At 38.8% G+C, this 26,898-nt stretch overlaps 1 protein-coding gene across 1 annotated transcript; it reads right to left on the reverse strand.

Moving 5' to 3' along the window:
- Positions 1 to 15,296: 15,296 nt before the first annotated feature.
- On the reverse strand, positions 15,297 to 26,201 carry UFM1 (ubiquitin fold modifier 1). Its single transcript, XM_080613643.1, has 6 exons — positions 26,164 to 26,201; positions 26,002 to 26,058; positions 25,564 to 25,621; positions 20,820 to 20,859; positions 20,398 to 20,430; positions 15,297 to 16,751 (listed from the first exon to the last, which is right to left on the reverse strand). Coding segments are annotated over exons 1-6 (258 nt in total). The 5' UTR covers positions 26,166 to 26,201; the 3' UTR covers positions 15,297 to 16,683.
- Positions 26,202 to 26,898: the final 697 nt, after the last annotated feature.

The raw sequence follows: 26,898 nt of genomic DNA on the forward strand, positions 1-26,898 counted from the left end.
ATGCTTCCATTATTGCAGGCTCTCCTACCTGATATTATTACCGACTTTCTACAACTGTATCTCCCAATGTAACAAGTTCATAGGGTTTCTGCTACTGGCAATAGACATTTTTCCAAAATAATTTAGCTCTCATTTCTAGAACAAAGTATCTGGCTATTGCTCCATTCAGTCCTTGGGGGGAAACATGCCAAGAAAGAAGAGGAAATCTTCCAGTGCTACCATATCTTCAGAGTCAGAGAGCCCTTATATCACATTTATCCCATTTTCTGGGGAAGCACATGTATTCTCTTGGGGGTGGGAGGAAGCTTTACAGTTTACAGTCCTTCCTCTGTGATGTGCAGAAGGGACCCGCATTGGGAATATTAGAGATGAAAGGAACAGAGTTAGAAAAGAAACAGCTCTAATGTCTGCCTTCCCTATCTTCCCTTGTCTCGCTACACAGATGTGGTTTATGCACAAGACAAGGGCAAGTGTTCTAAGTGCAGCAGATGCAAAGCAACCATAACTGAAGAGAAAGCTTGTGTATTAATTCACTTTCCTGTAAGTTGGATCAAAATGTTAAGTTAGCATTTCTTAGTGGCAGACAGTTTAATTGCTAGGGAGTTTCCTGCAACAAGTCAGTCACTTTCAGTTTGAGTTAGTCAGCCACAAAGCTAAAAGTTCATACTGTCACAGGCTGCTTTCCACAATCCACTAATAAGAGGAATGCTGCTACTCAACAAACTACACAGCTTTGCAGAGTGTTTTGTTTAACAATAACGTGAGTGTTCTGCTAAGTGGCAAGGTCAAACACAGAAAGAATCCAGCAATTTGTACACCCCTGCAAGGCCACTCTGGATGAAATGCATGGGCTGCACCCTCCAAGCAGTACAAACCCTGCATTAGCTTCCAGAGTTCCAAAGGGAAGGCAGATTTGCATAGTATTGGAGGTGAGATGGTGCCAATCTACCAGATTCTGCTCGTCTTAGTCAAGATCAGAGGAACTTTACCCAGCAATCAGTAGATGGAATGCTAATTAGCAAGAAAAAAAAAAAAGGCAGTGTATGGGGTGGGGGGACAGTAGCAAGAATGTCAGGAGGTGATGCGCACAAGTTGAGAGGTATCAGTATCCTATTTTGAGACCCACAGACACTTTTACAATGACCCCCTCCCCCAAAAAAATTTCAACCTCCTCCTTTTTCCTAAATCAGTTCATTTTACCCAGCCCTTGTCTCATTTACAATCAAAGACATTCATGATCCTCCTTCTCTCCTGGGAAGACGGCAGTTCTGTGCATCTCCCAAGAGAAGCCCCTTAGTGCTTGAGAAAATCTTTCTTTATAGCCTCCATTAACAAAAAATCCTGCTACCTAATTGAGTAGACTTATTTACCTGAACTAATTCCCCAACCAAGATAATTTGTATAGTCCTTTACTGCAGCTAGGTTTATTTTGAAATGACTGAAACAGTTTCTCATGCTCTATTATCCTTCTCATCACTCTGCATGAGAGTTAGCCATACTATCAGCTGGGGTAGCTAGCAAGGAAATAATAATGTATGGTGGATTTGTAGGATAATGGGATTAAAGCATGTCTTAAGAGCTACTCCAAAAAAAAGGGGGGTGGGGGAGAAAAAAGATAACCAAAAAGTTAAAAACAAAGAAATAAGAAAACTATAGAAGGAAAATAAGGCACAAAAGCAGTTTATGGCTTGCTCAATGTTAACCAAATTCACTCAAAGTAGCACTAGCTTGCCAGTTTATGGCTTGCTCAAAATAGCTTAAAACCAGATTCAAGAATCAGAGAGTTCCTGAATCACCTGAGAGTTAGTGTTCTGGCCAAGAGGGACAACCATCCCTTTGTCTCCCTGTTAACTACCTATCTGAAGCATTCTTGTTCTGTACCATATTAATACCTAAACAACAAAAGAGCCAATCTTGGAGTTTTATAAGCAGCAAATAAATGTAGTTGAATATATTTTTTCTTTTTTTTTTTTTTTTTTCAGAAAAATAAAGTACATTTCATTATGGATGTGAACATAATATTCACCAGTAAGTGTAAACCAGTGATTAGAAGAATACATACTTCCCAGACCTCTGGTGTAAGGTGAGCAATGGGTAATCAATGACCTGAGACAACAGGATTCTCAAGAAAGCAAGCAGTAAACCATCCTGCAGTGGGATGGAAACCTCACTTTGGGTTGTTTGCCAGGTACTCAAAGGTAAGCTTTTTTATCCCAAACTGTTTTCCTGCTTCACAAAACTGCCTTTCAGCTCTGAATCTCTGAAATAACACAAACTTAGTTCTACTTAAGCAATGTGGGGAATATGAAAAAGCAGGACAAGGACAAAGTTAATTTCATGACTGAGTTGTCCAGACTGATATGTCATGTTTCCAGAATACTGGAGCCTGTGTTCTGCATTTCAGATTTTTATTTTTATTCCATTTTTTATTTTACTGTGAAACTGTGTTTGGCATAGAGGTGACTTTTGCAGCTATATACATTAGCATTCCAGCACCTCCTCACACATCAAAATAACCCTGGGATCAGGAGAGAAAAAAAGTACAGACTGGGGATTAAGAAAGCAAAACAGGCAGGAGGGTCGTTCAGCAATTCAGAACAAGCCAGCAACATAGACCACTTTAACTGTGCTACATTAAATAATAGAAATGAAGACTGTAGAAAGGTCTTAGGAAAAAAAGGAAAAAATGGAATTCAGTGAGCTGAGATGGAACAAGGTTAAAGCTAATGATAGACAATCTGAACTGGATTGAAACAAAGGAAGAAGCAAATTATAGAAAAGTAGATGGGAAAAGAATTCAGGGAAAAAAATAAAGAAGAATGAAGTGTGAAAACTGGCAGCATTAACTAGAGTGAAAGGGGCACCTTAGTGATGAAAGATTAGTATCTTTATATGTACGATGCAAGAAATTAATTGAATTGACAGGCCTATTTAGAATCATGGACTAGAACCATAGAATAGTTTGGGTTATAAGATTCCAAATTAATTTTTGCCTGAATACCTCCGACAGGAGTTTAATTAAAGCAGAATCTCTGGGGGAGTGCTGGGTAGTGGAGGAAGTGTTCAACTTAGTTTCAAACTGCTTCTTAAGCTGCCTAAGTTTATGACCAGTAATACTGTGGGTAACTAGGAAGCCAATAAAACCAATGATGTGCAGAGAACAGGAAGCACCATCTCCCACATTTGCAATGTTCATTAGGTCTGTTTTCTGTAAAAGCCTTCCTGACTGGAATCCATCTTACCTGTGCTAAGTAGTCCACTTAGCCTAAATTTATTAACTAGGCTTCTCCTATATTCTGTAGAAGTAAGCACCTGCAGTCATTGGTCTCTTCAGTTGTTCTAAACGGAAAAGAGGGAGAAGAAGCAGGCTTAATTTTCACAAATTAAAATGGACTTTGGGAAAAACTTTCTAAATATAAGTGTAGCAAAACGCTGCACTAGAAAACCTCCAGAGACCGCGGCATTTTTTTTCCCAGTACTTTGAAAGAAGAATATATTTGCAGAAACACTTTCTAGCACAGCTGCACTTGTTCCTGGCTTATTCTTTAACTACTGCACGACTAATAGTTAAATCACATCAATTTTATTCAGCCTTTTTCAAATTTAGACCCCCAAAATTTTCCAGAACAGTTGTAAATCTCTTTGGAAATTCCACCTGTGTGGAATGCATACGATTTATGCAAGCTGGTTGACAACAGAAATAATTGAAGAATTATTGTATTAAATGAATTACGATCCTTTGTGCTTACAGTCTTCTGCTTTAAATCAAATAGAATGGTGCTGACAGTAGTTTTGGCAAGCAAAAATGAAGCAAAGTCAGTACATTTCAGTTGCAGATCTTCCCCATCCAGTTTAGAACAATATTTAATTTTTCATACTAAAAGTTTACATGAATACATATTACTGATATTGTAACTACTTATTTGCCACCTCACAGTTTGTTGCTCTCTCTTTTTATGGACAGAAATGGTGTTTAAGTTCATCATCACTGGATAATGGAAGTACCCTTTTGTCTTCATTTAGCTTTTACACTGAAACATGAATTGAAGTACAATGCAGAAGATACAGTATGCAGTGATATCCCTCACTCATACAAGGGAAGCATTACTAAAGCTAACACTTCAGCACTAATAAGCAGGAAATGATTTTGCATTTAGCACTATCAAATACCAAATCTTCAGAAAAAAGCTGTCAAGGGTTTCCTTAAAATAATTTCCACTAACTAGACAATCCTGAGTTAAAGCTTCTTTACAAACATCTTGATTTTGTGATGAACACAGGAAGCTGTTACAGCCTTTGCTTGTCATTCTGATTTGAGGTCATCAAGCAGTGCAAGCATATCACAGCAGAAACTTAAAAAAGCTTCCTTTTCCTGGTGATCTCACCATTCAAACTGAAAATAAAATTTGCATTTAAGGCACAATATGAACAACTGAATACGTACTTCATTTTGACAGCTGCCACTTTCAGTATAAAATGGTAAAGCTACAGGCTTTCTTCTCATTTTATTTCAGAGAGCTAAAAATACCTGATAACTTTAACTGTTTTTAGAGCGAGGCCCAAGACACTTTATGCATTTGCCTTGTTTCCTTAGCTGTGAGGGATTCCCAATGTAAACTGCATTACTTTAATAATTTAAATGATCATTTAAGTAAAATAGTCTAAATTGATGACAAAAGACATGATGTATCCTACAAAAATAGCAGCAATGGAAAGATGACTGTCCTGAATAGTCAAACCCAAAGAAGTAACGAACATCTTAGAGATGCCTGGAGATTAGTTGCCTCTTCAGCTCATATTTGAAAGTGTCTGGAATCGGGGCTGTGGTCACCAATGAAAATTTGGAGAGAACTGCAACAACAAAATGGGATATCAAGTTTCACCAGTCCCTACAATACCCAAGTGCTCTCTTTTTAAAGATTCTCTAGAAATTCCCCCCTCACCCCTCCCGAACATTTTTCATGGCTGCAAATTTTTCTGACATTATTAAGTTCCTCTGGCATGTCAGTAGGACTGAAGAAATGAAAAAGTCACAAGCTACTTCATAAAAGCACATGGCTAAAATTGCTTTCCTCTGTCATTTGCAGATGTTTAGATATGGCATTTAAATCTTCAGTAATCCCTGACCCTAAAGGTTGAAAATAAATGGAAGATCTCCATCCTAAGTTTCTGTGGCCACAAGATTACAAATAAAAATTAAATGGGTAAACCTTAGCTTTTAAATGCTAAAATTCATGGACCTGAGGCCACATGGCACTGACTGTCCTGCAATCTGCCTCTGGAACAGTTCTGCCTTGGAAAGACTTGGAGTTGGCCAAACCAGAGCCATGAAATAAGAATAATCAGTATCTGAGCTCACTCTGGCCACTCTTACTTTCTGATACAAGCACATTCATCTGGAACAGTATTTATTAAGTGAAGGAGTGGGAATTAAATGAATCTGACATAAATAATTGCACCGTTTTGATTTCATTGTCACCTATAAAAGATAACATCAACTACTGCATAGTTGGCAAGATGTACTGTGCCCTTGGTCATGTATTAATAATCTGCTCTGCAAGGGTCGTGCTTACTGACATTGAGTATTTCTATGATCTTTTGCCATTCATGCTGGCGGTAAAGATGCCTAACTGCTATTATCCTTAGCCAGTATTATTTGTATCCTACTCAAGAGCCCATAGCAATAGAACAGAATGCTGTCACAAGTTAATGGGTCTCTACTGCTAAATGGAAATGTCAATGTAAAAATAAATTGAAAGATGTTAATTTTTCAAGCAACATGGATCCTCAGACAGCATTTTATTACGGTAATGTTATATACATTTCTTCCCCTGCTTACATGAGGAAAATATGGTTTAGAATGCTACTGCAATAAACAGCTGATTAGCTACATCCAACATTGTCTTTGCTTTCAATTTAAACATAAAAATGTAATTTACAAAATGACTGATATAAACATCACAATGAATACACACATGTATGTATATTTCATCCATCAGACTCCAAACTTCTCATGCAACTGTCACAGCATCACAGCTTGTACACAACAGCAGAGGACACTAAGAGTTTGACTGTTCCCTCCAGCAGGAGGTCAAAAGACTGTGTAACCCCTTTTACAAGTATTCTGAGAAAGCACAGGTACACAAAGTGGTCAAGCAGGAAGAGCTGTGGCTCTGCCATGTCTCTACTATCTGGGCAGATACCCAAGCTAAAGGAAGATGTGGTCAGTCTGCACGCATACATAAACAACTGCAAAGAAAGGTTCACTCCTCAGAGATAAAAGGAGCAAACACTTTATATAATATTATATATATAATATATATAATATATATAATTATTTATAACATATAATATTATAATAGTAAATAATATAATAAATTAATAATATAAAAAATAATTATATTAAATAATTATTTATTTTTTATTTATATTTTATATTATATTTACATATTATATTATATTATATTATATTATTATATATTATATATTATATTTTTATTTATATTTATTATTATTAAATAATATAATAAAAATAATATAATAATAATATAATTATATAATATATATAATATATATATAATATATATATATAAATATACTTTAGAAAAGACAGGCCTGGCAGGCGGGGAGGGGGAGTTGCTATTTATGGTAGGGATAGGCTGGAGAGTATGGAACTCTGTCTGGGGATGGGTGAGCAGTCGACAGAGAGTTTGTGGGTCAGGGTTAAAGGGAGAGCAGCGATGGGGGACATTACTGTGGGGATCTGTTACAGACCGCCTGATCAAGAGGAATCTGTGGATGAAGTGCTCTATAGGCAGATAGGAACAGCCTCACGCTCACAGGCCCTTGTTCTCATGGGGGACTTCAACCACCCTGACATCTGCTGGAGTGAAGGTACGGCCCAGCACAAGCAATCCAGGAGGTTCCTCGATTGTACGGAAGACAACTTCCTTCTGCAAGTAATAGAGGAGCCAACAAGGAGAGGTGCCATGCTTGACCTCGTGCTCACCAACAGGGAAGGGCTGGTTAGAAATGTGACGCTCCAGGGCAGCCTTGGTTGCAGCAACCATGAGATGGTCGAATTCGAGATCCTCGGGACAGTGAGAAGAGCGTGCAGCAAGCTCACTGCCCTGGACTTCAAGAGAGCAGCCTTTGGCCTCTTCAGGAACCTGCTTAGTAAGGTTCCATGGGATATAGCCCTAGATGGCAGGGGGGCCAAAGACTGTTGGTTGTTATTCAAGGATCACCTGCTCCAAGCTCAGGAGTGTTGCATCCCGACTAGAAGGAAGTGCAGCAGGAGGGCCAGGAGACCTCCTTGGATGGATAAGGAGCTGCTCAGGAAAATTCAAAGGAAAAAAGAGGCTTATAGAAGGTGGAAGCAGGGACAGGCAGCCTGGGAAGAATACAGGGATGCTGTCCGGGAAGCTAGGGACCAGGTGAGGAAGGCTAAGGCCCAGTTAGAATTGAACTTGGCTAGGGATGTGAAGGATAATAGGAAGGGATTCTATAGGTACGTAGCGAGTAAAAGACAGACTAGGGACAATGTAGGCCCTCTACGGAAGATATCCAGGATTTGGAGAAGGCTGAGGTTCTTAATGACTTCTTTGCCTCGGTCTTCACTGGTAAAGGCTCTGACCGCACCACCCAAGTCTTGGAAGGTGAACGCAGGGACTGTGAGAATGAAGACCCTAGGCCCACTGGAGGAGAGGATCTGGTTCAAGACCATCTTAAGAACCTAAACGTACACAAGTCCATGGGACCTGACGAAATCCATCCACGGGTCCTGAAGGAGCTGGCGAATGAAGTTGCTAAGCCACTGGCCATCATATTTGAAAAATCATGGCAGTCAGGTGAAGTTCCCGACGACTGGAAAAAGGGAAATATAACCCCCATTTTCAAGAAGGGGAAAATGGATGACCCGGGGAATGACAGACCAGTCAGTCTCACCTCTGTGCCTGGCAAACCCTTGGAGCAGATTCTCCTGGAAGGCATACTAAGGCACGTGAAATACAACAAGGTGTTTGGTGACAGCCAGCATGGCTTCACTAAGGGGAAATCCTGCCTGAGCAATTTGATGGCCTTCTATGATGGGGCTACGAAACTGAGGGACAGGGGCAGAGCAGTTGACATCATCTACCTGGACTTGTGCAAAGTGTTCGACACTGTCCCACATGACATCCTTGTCTCTAAATTGGAGAGACATCAATTTGATGGGTGAACCACTCGGTGGATAAAGAACTGGCTGGATGGCTGCACACAAAGCGTTGTGGTCAATGGCTCAATGGCCGGCTGGAGACCGGTAACGAGTGGTGTCCCTCAGGGATCGGTGTTGGGACCGGTCTTGTTCAACATCTTTGTCGGTGACATGGACAGTGGGATTGAGTGCGCCCTCAGCAAGTTTGCTGATGACACCAAGCTGTGTGGTTCGGTTGATACGCCAGAGGGAAGGGATGCCATCCAGAGGGACCTTGACACACTTGTGAGGTGGGCTGATGCCAACCTGATGAAGTTTAACCATGCCAAGTGCAAGGTCCTAAACCTGGGATGGAGCAATCCCAGGCACAGCTACAGGTTGGGCAGAGAAGAGATTCAGAGCAGCCCTGCAGAGAAGGACTTGGGGGTGTTGGTCGATGAGAAAATGAGCGTGAGCCGGCAGTGTGCGCTCACAGCCCAGAAAGCCAACTGTATCTTGGGCTGCATCAAAAGGTGCATGACCAGCAGGTCGAAGGAGGTGATCCTGCCCCTCTACTCTGCTCTCGTGAGACCTCACTTGGAGTATTGTGTGCAGTTCTGGTGTCCTCAACATAAAAAGGACATGGAACTGTTGGAACAAGTCCAGAGGAGGGCCACGAGGATGATCAGGGGACTGGAGCACCTCGCGTATGGAGACAGGCTGAGAAAGTTGGGGCTGTTCAGCCTGGAGAAGAGAAGGCTGCATGGAGACCTCATAGCAGCCTTCCAGTATCTGAAGGGGGTCTATAGGGATGCGGGGGAGGGACTATTCATCAGGGACTGTAGTGACAGGACAAGGGGTAACGCGTTCAAACTTAAACAGGGGAAGTTCAGATTGGATATAAGGAAGAAATTCTTTACTGTGAGGGTGGTGAGGCACTGGAATGGGTTGCCCAGGGAGGTTGTGACTGCTCCATCCTTGGCGGTGTTCAAGGCCAGGCTGGATGAGGCCTTGGGTGACATGGTTTACTGTGGGGTGTCCCTGCCCATGGCAGAGGGGTTGGAACTAGATGATCTTAAGGTTCTTTCCAACCCTAACTATTCTATGATTCTATGATTCTATGTTTGTATTTGGAGGTTACTCTCTCCAGATTTAACTTAGTCAGCGTTCTTCTCTCTCTACTCATGATCTCTCCCTTAATTTAGGTGCTGGCTGTTGATGTACAACACAGACACCATTCCCAGAACATGTGCTGGAATCCTCTTCTGTTTGGTTCAGGGCACTGGGCTGTCAACCCAGATATTCTGGATTCCCCCCTTATCAGGCAAGAAGCCATAAAGACAATACAGAAAAAAACCCCTCTCATATGGAATTCACAGGTTTAGCAAAAAAAAACCCTAAACCAAATTTGAGTTACGAATCTGGTCCCATACGCAAAACTGTGTAGTTGTTAGGACCAGTCCCTTCTGCTGCAACAGCAGTCCCCTTTATTTCAATAGCATTTTTCCTGTGATACGGTTCTATGTCATGCACATTAGAGCAGCATGCCATATTACCTAGATTTAATTTTAATGCTTTCTGAAGAACTGGTAACTTACAAGCAGACAACATCCAAAGGTGTCTCAATAAACTCCACAGAGGGGAATCTCACTTCTCTGAAAGTCACTAACCTGAAAGGTCAGTCAGCCCAATGCTGACTGCTTCTACTGAAATTGTGGCAGCTGTAAGAACATGTGTTTAACATAACTATGCAGCAGTGTCAGTAACCTGAACAGTCAGGTAAAAGCAATGAATCAGGGGCAAGAAATCAGCACACTTTTGTGAGAGCTTTGAAATAGCTCTTTGGCCTTGCTCTATGGAATCAAAATGCCAAGAAAACTAAATTAGCAGCAGACACATTTGAGTGGCTACAAGAATCGTTGAAGCCACCCTTGCACAGCAACCTGCAGATGGTATTTGCTTCATTTGTGCAGTCTGCACTGTATGTTTGCAGAATTCTCTGTTCATTCCCTAAGACAGACAGTGAACAACCTAACTGCCTTTTTCATTGGCTTGTAGTACTTGCCCAATAGTTAATTTTGAAACAGGCTTAAAAATTATTTTGTGCAAGGACACAAAATCAAGTCTACATTATCAAAAGATATGACAATCATTTAATGATGATACTTTTGACCTAATTTTGGTAAGCAAGCAGCAAATGGGTGCTGCACTTCTCTTTACCATAGTGCAAAGCTTGCTTTACAGGCAGAGGCAAACTATCAGGGAAAACAATGAACAACTCTGTATGCAATTAATTTGAATAAAAAACAATTAATATTTGCTCCTTTTCAACTCCTGTAATTAGATCTCCAGTCATATGTAATACCCAGGAAACAAATCTAAATCTTTTAAAGCAGCACTCATGAAGAACTGATAAAATGCCTGAAATCTGGTGTCGTGGTTTAAGCCCAGGCTGTAAATCAGAACCACGAAGTCCACTTACCCCACACACACACCTTTCTTCCCCCCACTCTTGGAGAGATGAGGAGGAGAATCGAAAGAATGCAACTCCCACGGGTTGAGATAAGAACAGTTTAGTAACTAAGGCATAACACAAATCACTACTGCTACCACCAATAATAATAATGATAAAGGAAATAACAAGGGAAAAGAATACAACACCTCACCACCTGCTGACCGATAACTCCCCCACCCAGCAGAGATCCAGCCTTTCCGGGAACTCTCAGTTCTACATCCTGGGCATGACGTGCTGTGGTATGGAATACCTCTTTGGCTAGTTTGGGTCAGGTGTCCTGTCCCTGCTTCCTCCCGGCTTCCCCTCCTCCCTGGCAGAGCATGAGACTCACAAAGTCCTTGGCCAGGGTAAACATTCTGACCAGCAACTGAAAACACCAGTTTTATCAGTATTATTCCCAGGTCAAAAGTCAAAACGCAGCACTGCACCAGCTACTAAGAAGGAGGAAAAATGACTGCTACTGCTAAACCAGGACACCTGGAGAAGGCTCAAGGGACACATTAGAGCACCCTTCCAGTACTTAAAGGAGGCCTACAAGAAAACTGGAAAGGGAATCTACAAGGGCATGTAGGGATAGGACAAGGGGTAATGGCTTTAAACTGAAAGAAGGCAGATTTAGATTAGACATTAAGGAATTCTTTACTATGAGGTGATGCAGAGGAAACAGGCTGCCCAAAAAGTTGTCGATACCCCATCCCTGGAAGTGTTCAATGCAGGTTGGACAGGTATTTGAGCAACTTGGTCTAGTGGCAGGTGTCCCTGCCCACGGCAGAGGGGTTGGAACTAAATGATCTTTCAAGTCCCTTGCAACCTAAACCACTCTGTGATTCTTTTTGAGGAGAAAAAGTTGGTCAGCATAGTGCTTGTGGATATTCTGAGGCTGATCATACCACTTTCACCTTGGTGAGAAGTCCCTTCAGGCAAACATTTCTAAAATAACTTGTATAATAGGGATGCATGACAGGGCCCTTAAGATTAGCCTTGACTTTCGCTCTGCCTTGAACAAGAAGTGGGACAACAATGTTATTGTTCAGAGAGAATCACAAAGACTCCATATAGTTTTATAGTTTATCTTTAAAGGAATTTGCCATTATTACTGAAATTCAGCCACAACTCACCACTCCATACTCCACTGCAGCTCTTATTCTGATTAACTAGCGAAGGTATCAAGGTCCTGCTTCCTCTAGAAAGTGTGAAAGCACAGCACAGGTAATGTACATACACATATATTTAAGGTCTCCATAAACCAAGCTTGGTGCAGAAGCAGCATTTCTATTTCTATACTCTGCAAAAGTCACAGCAGTACGTTTGGCCCACAGTAAAAACTAACAGCACTCTGGCAAAGCTATCACACGTTCCAAAGTATCACAAACTGCTTTAGAGAAAACGGACATGAAAAGCAGTTCAAAGTAATGCCTGATGTTTAAAAAGCATTAGGAGCATGAATCAATATTAATACTGAGCTATTTCTGATCATCCATAGCGCCAGCATTGACTAGATGTACATCTGAAGCACATCATCCACATTTCTCTCACATTTACTGTCTTATAAATAGCCCAGAGTTCTGTAGTTGAATTTCTAAGATGCTTGTGATAGCAAACAGATTAGTTCACAACTACTAAAATCTTGTGGCTTTACCCATGAGAAGACATTCGTTGTGAGCCTGTAATTGCAAAATTATCATGTTCCATAGGTAAGAGAAAACCTATTCCTCCCTCCCTCCCGCCTTTTTGTTTCTTTTTAAAACTTTTCACCAGACAGCAATGAACCTCTATCACAACCAAATTTTCAGAAGATAAATACGTTGCACTTTTGAGCTGGCACTTCTCCTTTAAGACAGAATCCCACAGGGACAAATCCTGAACCTTTTTTAATGTCCAGACTGTCCCAGACTTATTTCATGTCAAATTTCACGAGCAGTGAAAGGGATTGTGGATAGCCATTTTCTCACTCACACCACAAAGACTACTTTCAGGGCCTATAAACAGGACTTAACCATAGGACAAACTTTATCTATTGTTCAAAATCAGAGTGATCTTCTCCACTGAAATGATCAAAAGCCTCCGAGGTTGGTACAGCTCTTACATGCCACACCTGGTATTTCTCATCAGTGAAAGACCCTGACAGTTCCTACTCAGCCTCAGGATTTTCTTCATAGTAATAAACAGGAAGACGTGCATCTGGTCCTTCATTAGCACCTATCTGAATGCATTCCAAACTCTTTAAGACTTAATTTCCAGGAGCATTTAACCTCTTCAGGGAGACAAAGGGACCAATTCTATACTCTCAGAAAGTGAAAAAGAATTTTTTGTTTTCTTTATTGGTACACACATTTTATTCTTTGTTTGCAGACAGAACTAATTTTAACCTGACAAAGCTTTCTGTAAAGGACAACAAATCTTCCCCACGCTCCCACCAAGGCTGCTGTAAAAAGAAAAAAATAAAACCAGAAAAAAAACCAAAAACCAACCAACCAAAACCCCAGAGCATTTAACTAATTATATTACATTTAAAAGCAGGTCTGTTTTCATGCAAACAAGTTTTTGTAATCTGGGTTTTGAACAAGTCCTTGGCAGCTTCGTACCATGAGCTAAACATTGAGATCAAACAACAGCGAGTAGGAAGTACAGTGCTACAACATGTAATATTGATGACAGGGGGAAGTGCCTGTTAGGGAAGGTATTCACAAAGGTTAACATTAGCCCTTGCAGGCTAATGCCTCAGTGGCTTTCTCTATGCAGTAAAGACAGGCTCCTGCCTGTCCTGATTCAGAACTGAAGATTCATTTAGCTACTCTGAATTTGTCTCTGGAGGACTCCCACTTCCATTAACTTCAAAAATAGTTTGCAGAGATTAGCCACCAAAAGACCATGCTAGCCTTTGTGAATACTCCCCAGTATTTACCTGCCATCAGTAGGAACAGTGGCTGAAATGCACTGAAATGCACAAAGTCAAGTATACTGTATTTAAATCTGAACATTATGTATTGCACAAGGACTGAATTTTACCCAGCTGGAGCTTACAGCTCCTGCCAGAATCACTGAAACACAGTGCTGTTAGGATGACTGCAGGATTGTTTTTTCCACTGCCCCATTAAAGTGCTCAGTTTGATGGCCACCCACATGCTGTCGTACAAAGGACTGCTGCAACCCCAGCACCTTCCGAATCCACTAACACTGCAGTCATACTGTCACAGATCCTCTCTTGATCCAATTGCTCACTGTATCACTGGAGCAGCAGCGGGAGATGGGTTTTCACCATTAACTTAACCATGAAAAAGAAAAATTTTTAACTTTGAGTCCTACTGTCAACCATTTTTATGCTTATTATTTTGTAGAAACAAGAGAGGAAAATGCTCTTTTAATCTCATAGAATGAAGCTGGATTTTGTGATTTGGGAGCACAAGCAAAAAAGCTGTACTACTGACAGAATTATTAGCAGAACCATTTCCTAACTCCTCCAGTTCTTTCGTACTTAATCAGATCAATTTACTTCCATCGCTGAAAAATTTCCATGGTATCTTCGAATTCTAACAAATAACTGATTTGAGAAAAATAAGACTTCTGTAACATTGTATAAACCAAAAGAATTATTGGTTTTCTAAAGTTTTGGTGGAACATTTCGCATTTAATGGTTCTCCCAAAATCAGTTCACAGGATATCTTTATAATTAAACCCACCATCCTTTTGCAAACGTAAAATACAGAAAAAAAGACCCTTTAAATTGACTTCAGCAAAGGTGTGATAAAGTTAATCACAAACAAAAGAAGCCTTTAATTTAACACCAGTCAAATTATAACCACAGCCAAAGACAAGATAAACTCCAGGTAGAGTTGACTTGTAAAGTACACTTTGAAGTTTTGTTAGACAAGCCAGTACAGCACTTTTCACCATCCGGTGACAACTCCCAAGCCCTAAGAAGGTTGGTTCTAAACTTAATTTTTTTCCCATACAACCATGTCAAACATAACTTAACAAAACGAGCTAGCAAATGTCAAATCAATTTGCAAACATCTGCTAAGTACATTTTACCACTGAAATTAAGCCTCTTTACCAAACAGAAAAGTTATGTTCAGATTTTAGACCACATGGTGACAAAGTTGTAATAAACAGAGAAAGAGCTACAAGCACCACTTATTGTTCCAAATAAACAAATCCTTTGCATGTTACATACACTACTTGCAACGCACTACGTCTAACACTTCATGCCCTTATTACCTAAGTAACAGTGTAAGAAATGTTAGCCACCACCTGAAATTAGTTTTACATAACTCTCACATAAGCATCAGAGCACCTTAAGTTCCAAAATGCATTTAACCACGATGGTCTTTTGAAAGAAACTGCACCTTTAGACAAAGAAAAAAAAAAAAAGAAAAAGAAAAAAAAGTCTGTGTTCGTAATATTCCAGTATCAGATGGTTTTTCATGCATTCAGTGAGGAGAAAAAACAGACAAAATTTACAAGCAATTCGTTTGGCTCACTCTAATTATATCACAGCATTAGATTAATAGAAACTATGCCCTCTGCCCCTTAAGGGAAGTGTTCTGTAAAATTCTGCAAAATGAGAATCTTCTGGCTTGAAATGAATCTCAAAGCACGCTGGTTAGAAGGTTAAAGGGCAGAGTTTTTAATTATTATTATTAATTAAGGATATGAGAGATAACAAAGTTTGCTTTGTTTTTTTCATACAATTGTTTATTAATATAAAGAAAAATCCAGAATTTTACAATTCATCTTAAGAGCTGGAAAATATTTATAGTCATATATCACTTTCTGAAGAGCCTTCCTCTATGTACTCCATTTACACCCACTTAGAAGGGCATTTTGTACTTCTGTACTACCTGACACATTATCTGAATATCTTTCTAGAGCATGATTATTGCACAGAACAGTTGTATTTGTGACAATACTTATTTAACCAAGCACTACATTGCCCATTGTTCTTTCTGTTAAACCCAGTACGACAGGAAAAAATGCAGTAATGTAAGATTTTGCCAAATATATTAATCACAAAGTAGAATACAAGTTCAAAGAAAGCAACATTTTCTCTAACTAAATTACACAACTGATAGCTTATCCCTGGCAATTTATAAACAAGAAACACATAATCTGAACACAGACATTTCAGTGAATTCTACACTGCTTCTCATGAAACATGCAGCAATAAAACAAGACTTTTTAAAAGAACCAGTACCAGTTTACTGAAAAAGGAATGACATCTTTGACTAGTTTCTGCACATTCTCAAATTATGCTGCAATCCTTCTAGGCTGATGGCACTTCCTGTGGGATTAGGTCTCATAAATTCTCCGAAATGACATTTAACTTTACAACATGTCAAATGAAGTTTTAACACAGAGAAACCTCTGTTTTCTCCTTTATCTAAAATACCTGCAGCAACTAAATCTTACAATGACTTTGGAACATTTGGCAGTTATTTACTTACTTGAGTAATAAGCCCCTGAAATTTCCTTTCTATTCGAGCTTAATTCTTGAACCATGTGAAAACTGTTCCCTTAAACATGGAAAGTAAGTTTAGGGGTGAAAAAAAAAGGGAAATACAAAAGGTTTAGCACTCAGTAGGAACAATCTCTTTGTAATGAAATCATAACTCAGTTCCCTCTTCCACAAAGTAGGCTCAACACTATCCAATATTTTAAATATCTATTGATTGTGGCTGTGTGTTTAACCTTGTGGTGTCAGTAACACCTATAAAGAAATACAGCTTGCTTTCAGGAATGTAACATGCAATCATCCCATTTTTCAACTAGTCCAGGAAGGATCAGTGCATGAGTCAATACATTTTAATAAGAAAATGAAACCTTATCTGTTAAAAAAAAAAAAAAAAAAAAAAAAAAAAAAAAAAAAATCAAATCCTAGGGAGTCATTTTTACCAACTTTATAAAAGGCCAATTCATTAGTTGCATTTTGGAGTTCCAAAATAAATAGACCTTTGCTGCATGGCAATGTCACTTATTCCAAAGCTTTCAGGAGATGTTAAGAACTCCCCACTCGATCTCTGGGAATAATCCGTAGATCTGAACCATGCTTTAGAAATACATTTCCTAAACAAACAAAACAAAACAGAATGTGTTATCAACCAACAGAATAAAATGTTACCTAAACAAACATACACATTTAAAGGATAATAATGTTAGGTCTGTGTTTAACATCTTTGCAGTAATTCCTCTAATATAACAGAAATATAGTTTTTTATGTTCCCATGGAACTTCATCTTATCCCTCTTACTCCAAAAAGTTCTTATTTTTAAATAAAAATACTAGTCTCAGTCATCTAATAGGACTTGAAAGCTATGGCCTTTCAAATGTTGCCATTGCATACCTGAATATGTAATTACACTTATATGCCATAATAATTTTAAAACCAGGAAATGTTTTACTTATCCATAATCACCTTTTTTATCTTGCGTTCATTCATGCATATATTTATTTTTAATTCTCTCCCCAGTTCAGTACTTCTATGCATCTGACTTCAGAACCTTAGCTGTACTTTTCTTTTAGGAAGGCTCTTCACACATAGTAGAATAAGTCAGTCTCATTTTAGCATAAAAAACATCTTAAACTTTATATTTATTAGTGTACAGTCCTAGTCATGATAGTCTTTTCAAGAGGACATAGTATGAAACTTAGAAGTTTCTAATACTTAGACATCTATGATATTTTTTGCATGTGTTCAGGATTGTCATTTAGGTTGGTATTTTCTTCTATTAAATGTAGCATTTGAAAATGAAACCACATTGCTAAAAGTGATGCGTTATTCAATTGCTGTATGGAACTTACTTTTTTTTTTTAAGTCATACTGCTACTGCACAAAACAGACAATACGTAATTCTACAATATCAGGTTTTAATAATATGCACCTATTCTTACTCATATTTGTGTTGACTTGTAAAAGCACAACAATTGTATTTCGCTTCAGGCGCCCCATGTCAAGGACGTAGAATGCTCTCTCAAAACAGATATTTAACATTTGCTCAAGTTATTACTGTATTGCAACAAAGCTACCTTTTTTCAAACTTCACTTTTCTGGCATGTGGATCAGGATAAAAACTATTCTACTTATTCAACATAAAAAAATTTAGAAAATCAGTTCAAAAGAATGTGTTATCAGAAGACATTTTGGTTTTAGAGATCTGTCAAGACTACATACTGAAGAGATCTCTAAAACCCACTGTACATGAATCTGTCACATCAGCAAACCAAAAAACTAAGCTTACTAATATAGGTTAGAAGTATCAGTATTGCAAGAGCCATCATAAAACCCCTAACACTTTAAAGCAGGCCACAGCTGCATCTCATGCAGAGAACAGTTCATTCCAGCTCTCAGATCATTTCCATCATTAATATCACAGTGGTTTTATTAAAGTTATGAAACACTATTCCCTGAAGAATACAGGATTTAAAACTGAAATCAGTACAGGAATTAAGTGTTAAGCCTAGTTTTTTCAGCTTTCATTTCACCTGCTCCACAGACTCATGTAGGGAGAATGAAAATCATACCTGAGGAGTACTTTCATTCAGAAAGGTGTAGAAACAGTGGAACAGTACAAAATTTCTGAAATCCCCAGGGATTGCTAGAAGTTTATTCCTAGATCATCTTATTTTGGGAAGTTTATGAAGACTAAAGCAACTGTTCAATCTTCAGAAACTTTAATATAGGGAAAAAAAAAATAAAAGTACGTTTTACTGTGCTAAGTTTCTGAGATATCAATTAATAAGATTGAACAAAAGGTGATATTTAAATTATATGTGTCTACTTGTAAACTGAAGAGGGATTTTGGACTGGGTCTTGGTTTGGGGGTTGTTTTGTTTGGGGGGGGGGGTTTGGTTGGTTGGTTTTGTTTGCTTGTTTGTTTTTCCCAGGAGTGTGTGGTTTGGGGGTTGTTTTGGATTTTTTTTTTGTTTTGTTTTGTTTTTCCCATGTAAGGGCAACAACACACAGCACTGTCAGGGCAATGGTACCTTCTATGTTATAAAAAAATCCATGTGCAATCCATGTACCTAAGCTTATACCTGCAGATAAGATCACAACTGTAATGAAAAAGTTTTGAATCTAGATGTTTTTCATTTACCTATTTCTTGATTATGAGATGCTGTCTTGGAATTCTACTGAATAATTCCTCAACATTTACAAGAACTTAGGAGAGATAAAGTAAATCCATTGGAGATGTGAATGCAATATGCACAGCTGCAAGCATGATGAACTGCCATATGGATGTTTTTATCCAGGAGTCAAGTAGTCCTAAATACATGTACTTTGCAGTATTAAGCTACAACTAATTTGAAATACGTAATACAATATGAAAGTATACTTTTGAGAAACAGTGGAAGTATACCTTAAGTAATTGACTTTGCCTATTTTGCCAAGTATTCTTGAGTGGCCACATGAAAAACTGGCTTTACATGTGGGTGATGATCTAGTGGCGAAACTAAATTATTAGTTTCATTATCTGTTTTTAATATATTTGGTCATGAGATCATGACAAGGACAGCGTCAGCTGAGGAGTCTGCCTTAGGCAGCATACCTGGCAAACCATAATCCAGGAGTCCTAAGGCAAGTCCAGAAAGGACAGAAACCTCCAGTGGCAGAAAGCCAAACACTTGCTCAATCTTCATTTTCAAATGTTGTGGATGCAATCACAGACCCCAGAAATGGGTCACAACACTTAAATGGTTTCTTTCACGATTCTAAGAAATTCCCCAAACTAATATCAAGCAACTGCTCTTCTAACCACCAGATACTTTCATGTGCTCTGCAAGGATTTACTTTATACTATTTGACTTACATAGCTAAATATGCTGATAATACCTTACTTTCTGAGATGCTGTAGAGATTTCATGCAAAAAAAACCAGAGAAGCAGCATGTCTCCAGCAACTGGGTTCCACAAGCACCAAAGCCATTGTTTCTCAGTAAAAAGTTATGAACATTTCTTCCCTTCAAAGATATTCCACTCCATTGTTAACATACTCTCAAATGGGTTGAAGTTACTGTAATCATTTCCAAGTTAATTTAAAAGTATAGCTTTTTCAACAAGTCCAAAGAAGCTGCTTCCAGACAACAGACCATTATTAGTACAATTCAACATCTGGACTATGTTTCCATGTATTTCAGCAAGTAATGGGTAAAAAATTTACACTTTTCTGTGACAGAGAAACTCTCACAGGAAGCCTCCACAGCTGAAATCAGAGGTTTCTCACATGGAATACCTTGTTGAGACCAAGAGGGCTATTGCCAAGAAGATCCTCTCTTCTTGAGAACATGCTTTCCAAAGCACCTAGAGTTCCTGCTCTAAACACAAGTATTACTTTTTAAACGTACCTCACGAGAAGTGCTGCTAAAATAGCAAACACTGCTCAACTAGGTATCATGGAGAAAAATAATACAGCTATTAGTTTTTATTTCAGTAGCATGTAATACAGTATTGCTCTTTTTAATTGCACAATAGCTAAGCTCTGAAGATTAGAAGTACCTAATTTTTTCACAGAACTAAATAAATAAATGCTGAAGAATAGCTTTGTGGATTTTACCTTTTACAAACTACACTGACTGTAGTTTCCAACTACTGAGTAATGCTTCTCCCATTTAAGCAATCAAAACTTAAAATATAAATCAACCCCAAGTGCTATCCATTAGTTTAAAAGAAATATAACTGAGCTCTTTAATACTAGGCTTCATAAATAATAACTTACCTGCTGTCTGTGCTGGGTTTATTCCTATGCCATCTAGAAGAGGAAAGAGACATATTATGATTAAACTTAAAGCTCAAAAAATATACCAACAAGATATAGTTGTTACATCAGGTCTTCATGCAGCTATTTCCCATAACCAGAAATAGTCTTATCACACAAGCTAACAAGAAACCTTCAGCATACATATTTGGACAAAACCAAATTAATTTTATTAGTGGTTTAACATCTTTATGCCACGTATAAGTAATTTTAATAATGCTGTAATATTATTAAATTCAATTTCCAGTCTGTAGAGGTTGTGAAAGAAAAGACACTTTTGCTTTCATCAATACCCCTTAAATGAAACTACAAAAAAAACCCTATTAAAAAAAAAAGTAATAAATAAATAATAAAAAAAAAATACATAAAAACTATATTCTTACCATTTGTTATAATGGCACTTGTTGCTGCAGGAACTTTGAACTAAAGGAAGTAAGAGTAGGCCAAAATTACATGAAACATAGTTAAAGAAAATATATAGTGAATATTCAACTAAATTTTTAGCTGGTTCAGGTCCAGCAAAATTATGAGAAAATATTTCCCTGAGATTTATAGATATAGCAAAACAAAGGTTTAAAGTCAAAGATGATTAGACACCTCAATATAGAATGTGAAATTTGCAGTACTAAACACCTAATTAAATCCAACTAGCATTAGTCATTGGACACAATATAAAAGTCAAACATCCACCAAGTTAAGAAATTAGTTCTTATTATACTAAATAAAGGAATACCTAAAGCACGTATGGAAATGAACTTCAAAACAAACGCCTAACAGGAATTAAAATAGAATTAGCTTGAGCTAATCTTGGTTAATTTTGAGCTATTTCCTAGCTTTCTCTCTAGCTGTACTGGGAGCTCTCCAACTGCATTACTGCAACAGAAGAGTTCATTTCAGGATTTGCTTACAAAGGAAGCACTAACAGCACTGCATAAGATCTGGCTTCCTCCTCAGATTTCTCACACCTCCACAGCACCTCACCTCCATGCACATCATATGAGGTCAGTTTTAGAACATGAAAAGCCCTACTCAGGTAGGGCAGCATCACATACAGGCTTCAAACTATCTCAGAAGGTCTGAACTGAGATGAGGAAGTCACAAATAATTATTTCTTAGAAGGACCAGGCAGGGCCACAGAAAAATCCTGCACTATGTAATGTAATGTGGCTGGACCACACAGGACAGAAAGGGTTGGGTGAGTGCAAGTCAATCAGTGCTACTTGGTTGGTCTAAGGACCAAAGGTTGTTCCTCGTGCCTCCTTTACTTGGTTCACTACTTTACAGTGAACAACTCCTAAAGTAAAAGACTGGTGTCTTAGCAACCATAGAATCATAGAAAGGGTTTGGGCTGGAAAGGACCTTAAGATTATCTAGTCCTTGCTAACATATGCAAGGACACCTCCCTACTAGACTGGGTTGCTCAAGGCCCTGTCCAACCCAGCCTTGAACACTGACAGGGATGGAACATTCACAACTTACTTGGGCAGCCTGCTCCAGTGCCTCAGAATCCTCACAGTAAAGCAGACAAGCAAGCATCAGTGAAATCACCTCACAAAGCACTTCCTCCTCTTCTCTACATTGTGTAAAAAACCAGTAAGCTAACTATGATTGCTAACAATGAGTATTTCCATTGAAAAACTGCAGAGCTTTTCCATCTGCCTCAAACAAGTCACTTCAGCCCAGCAGTGCCTTTCAGCAGCATTCTTTCAACAGCATTCACTAGTTCTGCTTTCCCTATTTTCTGATTGCTCAACTTAAGATTTCCAGGTTTGATATGCAGAAACACCATGTACTGACAGCAACAGCTAAAGCTTACAGAAACCATGCCTGAATATAGTATTTAGTTATTAATATACAGAAAAAAAATGTCTTTTTTCATCTCCAGACACAGAATTAGCAGATTTCAACTTATTTTCTTCTAGCTTTTTATCCATAGCGGGTAAATCATGCCACCTTCTCATCTTGTAGGGTGACATAAAAGCAGTAGTTTCTGCAAAATGTAAGTTAGATACCTGCATCATTGTAGAAAGACCATGAGAAAAGTACAGTCTGTCTTTAGAGAAAAATTTGAATAATGAAGTTAATAAAATAGGAGCTATGTACTGAACAGTAAGAATGTAAAAAATAGTATGTCATCTTGTAACAGTTAGTGTATATGTATAATATGCTGAAGAAAACAAGCCTTCACTTCCCTGACTCCAGGAATCTTGACTTAGCACTCTTTAGAGAAACCTTTTAACAGTTGTGGGTTTGCAGTTTTGTTTGTTTATGTTTTGGGTTGGTTGGTTTTTTACATAATAGGAGAAAATGAATTTATAAGGTTCAAACAGAGGCATTAATGTAAATCATATTAAGTGCAGCTTCCTGGAATAAGTCCATCTCCAAGTCAAAAGTAAAGGACTAAACCACAAAAAAACCTGAAGAAGCACAAAATACATATTTAAGTTATTTTTCAGTAAGCAGATTTCCACTGCAAGTAAGTGACACCATCAATCTTTCCTCCTAAGTCACCTGATAAAACACAAACAGGTAACTTTTAGAATGTTAAGTGCCTCTCCTCATTCTGTAACTCTTATTAGACACAACAATGCAATGAATCATTCACAGGAGAATGGACTTCTACTAATTTTGTGTCATTTTGCTTCTCAGTAGCAGAATCTACCTGATGGTGATACACCAAGTATACACGAGAACTGTGTGGCAATCGGTTTGTGAAGCACTAGTTAAGATTATTTTATTGCTTCACACTGTATTGTGTTAGAATAGAATAAAATATTTTATTACCTTAGCCCAAAACACTGGGCCAAACAGCAATACCTGTCAGCTATACAGACAACATTTAAAAATCATCACAATTATAATACAGAAAGGGAAATTACCACTGGAAATAATTACACATAATTTGGTGTGATATGGTTCACTACTTAAATCAAAAATCCTTCCTGTGGTTGCTAAGTGTATGTTTCCCATGCTGAAAACATACAAGCTTTCTCAGATACAAAATCAAATGGATACTCAAGCAGCGAACTTCTGTATTCAGTAGATAATCCCTGGCTTACTTTGAAATCAAATTCCAGCCCCAAATTCACCCTTTAAAGAGATTGTTTGCTTTAAAAACCTTATAAATTGGTAACTGAGGCTGTCACGCAACTTATTTTCTCCAGTGCTAGGAAATCTATTTATCGATATCTACAGCCAAACTATAAGGAAAAGGTGACAATCATATGCCAACAATTATATTGCTTTCTCACTTCTTATAACGATGACAAAAAATCTTCTACAGTAACAAGCTCATCTCCTTCTTGCACAATGAACAGCAGGTAAGTGCATTAAACTTAGTTTTAAATCACTTTAAAAAAGTGATTAAAAAAAAAAGTATTTTAGTACCAATCTATCAAGAGTAACATTAAAATAACAGAACAGTTTCAAAGAAAAATGCTTATGAAAGAATAAACAACTTTGTAAATGGAAATAGATTATTATTTTAGTAATGATTTCACAAATTTAAGAGAGTTTTTTTACAAGTATCAGGCAAATGTACACCTGAGATATGTACCAAGTGGTTCTAACAGATGAAGGAAAAAACCTGGTAAGATACCACACATTGTAAATGAGAACATTAGCGCTGTCACAATAACCTGTGACAGTTGTGGAAAGAACCATAAATAGAGAAAAAATGAAGACAGCAGTGTTTCCAGTACTCTATATCTCATTTACATTTTTATATATAGTCTGTAAGACAAACAGAAAATAAAAACTAAGGAAAGAGCTAAATTTGCATTATCCAAATTATCACTGCCAAATGCATCTATTGAGAAGGGCTGAAGCTGCTATAGATGAGACTTCCCAAGACGTCTCCATGTTTAATGATAATGGATACTCAAAATACACCAACTAAAATAATGGTTTGGTAAATGTGAACATTTAAGTAATTAGTTCTCTAAATGAATTTCACAGAGGACCCTATAACTTGCGGAACCACTATAGTACTTGAACTCAACTGTGGTTCCATGAGTAGGTAAAGATACCAAGTTTGATGGCAACTCTCCACCAAAAGTGGCCCCTCAGTCTTGGTATCTCCAACTACTCAGTCCTGCTTCAATCTTCCCTGGTCCCTTATACTAGGCCTCTATATATATGGGTTGCATGGGCACAGCTGCATTAGTTCAGATTAAAAATAACTGGGAAAAAAACCCAAATTAAATCAGTAACTATCTTAAACAGCATTCATTACTCTTTATATTGTTCTGCTGAAGTAGTCACAAAACAAACAATCCAAAACCTCCTCCCACAAGATGTGTTTCCGATTAGAACTTCTGTCACATGTTGGTGTAACACCAACAACATAAGGACAATCAACACATGGAGTCTATTATCCTTTCTAATTATTTATTCTATTACAATTCTAATGCTTGAACAAATTCCCTCCCCAAAAGAAAGCCATCATGCTTCTGAGCCCTTTATTTTACTGTTTAAACCCAGATGAACATATATAATGCTTATACATTTAATCTGAAACAAATAGGATGCATCTCTTCAAATACATTACATAGGCCAATTTAGGCACCTATTAGTTTTGGATTCTATGCAACAGATCAAACACAGAAATTAAACACCACATTATCCTCATCCTAGTCACTGGTGTCTGTTTTTTTAATCTAGGCAATATGACTGATGTCAATACCTTCTATAATCAAACCTGTATGCTTTCCAAAATTAGCGATTACTGGAACTGAATGCAAAAAGAGTTTAAGAATTTCTTGAATAATCCTAAAGAATTTTCTGTATATTCTACATAAGCAATTTAAAATATTAAATATTCAATAGTAGTGTTTCTTAATTATGTTCATGGTCACAATGTTTTATGTTACTGAAATAAAATTGTTTAACTGCAAAGAACAGCAAGCACGTCAATACCTGCTGTTAAAGTGTAAATTGTGCAAGAACCGCTTACTAACTTCTGAAAGCTCTGACAGGCTACCACTGACACAAGTAAAGCCTGCGTTTGTGCATACCTAACAAGAGCATTCTTTGTGCTGAATTAACCATTTTATTTTACAATTAAAAAGCTGTTGCTTTCAGGAATGTTCAAAAGGTTAAAAAACATCATCATCACTGTCTACTTACTTCTTCCGCCGCAAACTTCAAGACAGCTGTGAAAGGGGTACTTTCAGGCACACTTAACCTAAAATTACAATGTAAGTAAACGTATGACTGCTGAGACAAACTGAAAAGCAACTTCATCTCACCTTAAGCAGCGGCAATACCCTTACCAAAGGTGTGCATTTACTACTTAAGGCCTAGATCAAAGCCTAAAAAGACATCTACAGCAGCGGACCAAAGCAAACCAGCCCCAGCACGTGAGTTAACTGCGGCAAACCACCTCTCGGGTCATACGGAGGAAGCAAAACGCCTTTTCCTCTCGTGCGGAAGCCCTGGCAGGGTGATCAGCAAACTATACGGCTCAGGAACGCCTGTGTGCGATGCCGCCGGCTTCCACAGCCACCTCGCCTATCGCAGCAGGGCTGCAGCACTGGCCTGACCCACGCCAGCCGCACCACTCACACTTTGTACGGCAGCCGCGGGTCCGAGGTGAGCGTCACTTTAAACGTAACTTTCGACCTGGGAAGAGTGACGAGAAAGTACCGGGTTAGGGCGGGGAGGGAAAGTAAGGAGCAAAAAGGGTAACGGACACCAATCCACCCGCCTGCTCGCTCATTCACTCACATGATGCTCTCACCGCCACCGCTCCCCACCGACACGTCAACTGCCGCCAGAGAGGACCTTCGTTGTCCCTTCCGCCTCCTGAGCTGCCCTAAGCGCCGCCTGAATTCAAAGGAAACTAAACCTGCCCTGCCGGCCGCTACAAGGGAGGGAGCAGTGATACTGTGCCTCGACGCCCCACCGTCGCGGGGAGAGGAGAGGCTGAGGGGTGTGCGAGGGGCACTGGAGACCAGCTTTGAGGATTTCTAATAAGGCAGTGACAATGATTGTCCTGCGGTCGAGGTAGGACCGAAGCTCTAGCTATAGAGTTTCCGTATACGTCGTGAAGTGGCGTCTGGGCGGTCCTTTAGCGGGGGCGGGTTGGGAGGAACTGCGGGTTTGGTGGGGTGCATACCCTGTACGGGGGCGGCCGGGACCGAGGGCTTGGGAGGCTGCGTGGCCCGGCCCGGTCACGGCGGGGGGATACGGCTGGTCGGCCAGCTCCTATCGCACGGGGCTGTCGGGGTTTACAGAGATTCCTTTTTCCGAGCAACAGGGAATTGCTGGATTTAAGTGTGTGTTGTATATTACTGCAGGTTTATGTGTGTATGTATATATGTTTATATATATGTGTAATGCATGGGGCGGAGGTCTTTCTTTGTTAGGTTTGTTTACCTGAGTCTGTGTGTCCTCAAACCGAAATGTTCCGCAGGTGCTTGATGAAGTTACGCAAGGGAAGATGGATGCAAAAGCACAGAT

This window comes from Psittacula echo (genome assembly GCF_963264785.1).
Source record: "Psittacula echo genome assembly, chromosome: 3".
Classification (NCBI taxonomy): Eukaryota; Metazoa; Chordata; class Aves; order Psittaciformes; family Psittacidae; genus Psittacula; species Psittacula echo.